Source organism: Buceros rhinoceros, unplaced genomic scaffold (genome assembly GCF_000710305.1).
Source record: "Buceros rhinoceros silvestris isolate BGI_N320 unplaced genomic scaffold, ASM71030v1 scaffold28741, whole genome shotgun sequence".
In the NCBI taxonomy this organism is placed as follows: Eukaryota; Metazoa; Chordata; class Aves; order Bucerotiformes; family Bucerotidae; genus Buceros; species Buceros rhinoceros.
The window spans coordinates 9632-10853 of record NW_010395300.1 but is presented as its reverse complement, the minus strand read 5'-3'; the positions used below and the strand labels follow the sequence as shown (position 1 = coordinate 10853).

General features: G+C 53.6%; 1 protein-coding gene across 1 annotated transcript in view; it reads right to left on the bottom strand.

Annotated features, from left to right (window-relative positions):
* Positions 1-812, bottom strand: part of USP31 (ubiquitin specific peptidase 31) — a 13073-nt gene extending 12261 nt beyond the window's left edge. Inside the window, exons 1-2 of the mRNA XM_010145510.1 lie at positions 678-812; positions 126-214 (exon numbers count right to left, since the gene is read on the bottom strand). Of these exons, the coding sequence (XP_010143812.1) occupies positions 126-214; positions 678-794 (206 nt within the window). The 5' untranslated portion in view covers positions 795-812. The remainder of the gene's footprint in view (positions 1-125; positions 215-677) is intronic.
* Positions 813-1222: the final 410 nt, after the last annotated feature.

Sequence of the window (1222 nt, the reverse complement as noted above, 5' to 3'; positions counted from 1 at the left end):
CTCCAGAGACAGCTGTTAGCCCCAGACCACCAGTCTCAACTCTACTGGGAGCTAGTACCAGGGTAGAGTTATACTGGGGTCACCAACATGTGCAATAATGCCTCAGAATTTACAACACATCGTACCTGTACTGGGCTTGAAAGAGTTCCTGCACAAAGGTACTACTGATTGGAAAGGGTGGTCCCTCGAGCAGCACATCATCTTCCAGCGGTGGCTACAAGAGAATAATAAAGCCTAGAAGTGCACCCAGGCATGGAGGTGCACCACACCAGCGGGCTCCAGTATCCCCCGTTGGATCTGTGCCCTCCTTGCCCAAAACCACCAGAAAAATGTCACAGGATTTTTAAATAACTGGTGGCTCTGCTTGCAGGGGTGGTCACACGGGAATGAGGTAGCTAGAGCGGCTCAAGGAGAGGCAGGGATCTCCCAGCAGCTGATGTGGGCAACCATGGCTCTCGAAGAGCCGTACAGGACCTCTCAGAAACCACTGTACTGGGGAGCACTTGCCAGAGCTTAGTGAAATGGCTAGTTACATTCACAGGGCCAGGAACACACAGGATTCTAACCCACACTTTTGTTCCCTCTGAGCTATGGGAGTTGAGAAGCCAACAGGGAGATCCAATTTAAAAAGAAAGACTGTGTGCAAAGTTACAGCTCCTCTCCAGCAGCAGCCTCACCTTGAGCGGCGGCACGCCGCTGTAATTCACCGTGTTGTTCAGATCTTCATGCACTCTGTCGAGAAGCCAAAGCAGGAACTCCTGCGCATCGTGCTGGGCATTCCCACGGTACTGCATCGCGTTCTTGGACACAATGTTCTGCAGAGAGACAGACGGCGTATGGTGAAAGCGCAAGGGTCGAGCTCTTCCCTTTACCCAGCCCTCATGATCAGACAGTGCCCTCAAAACATAAAAGCCCTCAGCTCTGGACAGGGCACTGCCATCCCACACCACCGGGGCCAGGCCAGACGTACCATCATGTGCAGGACCCTCCACACAGCAGCCGGGCAGAGAAGCTGCCGACGGCTCTCTGAACAGACCAGAGGGGTTACGGAGGACTCGCAGCATCGGTCAAACAGAAAGGTTTATATCAATCTCGGGGCTCAATTCAGGTGAGATGAAAACCAAATCGATCAGCCCCTGGTCCTTTCACACTGGTCAAGAGCAAGGCGAGCTCAGTCCAACCCGATGACAGTGACAGGCAGCACCTCCCAGGCTAGTGCAGA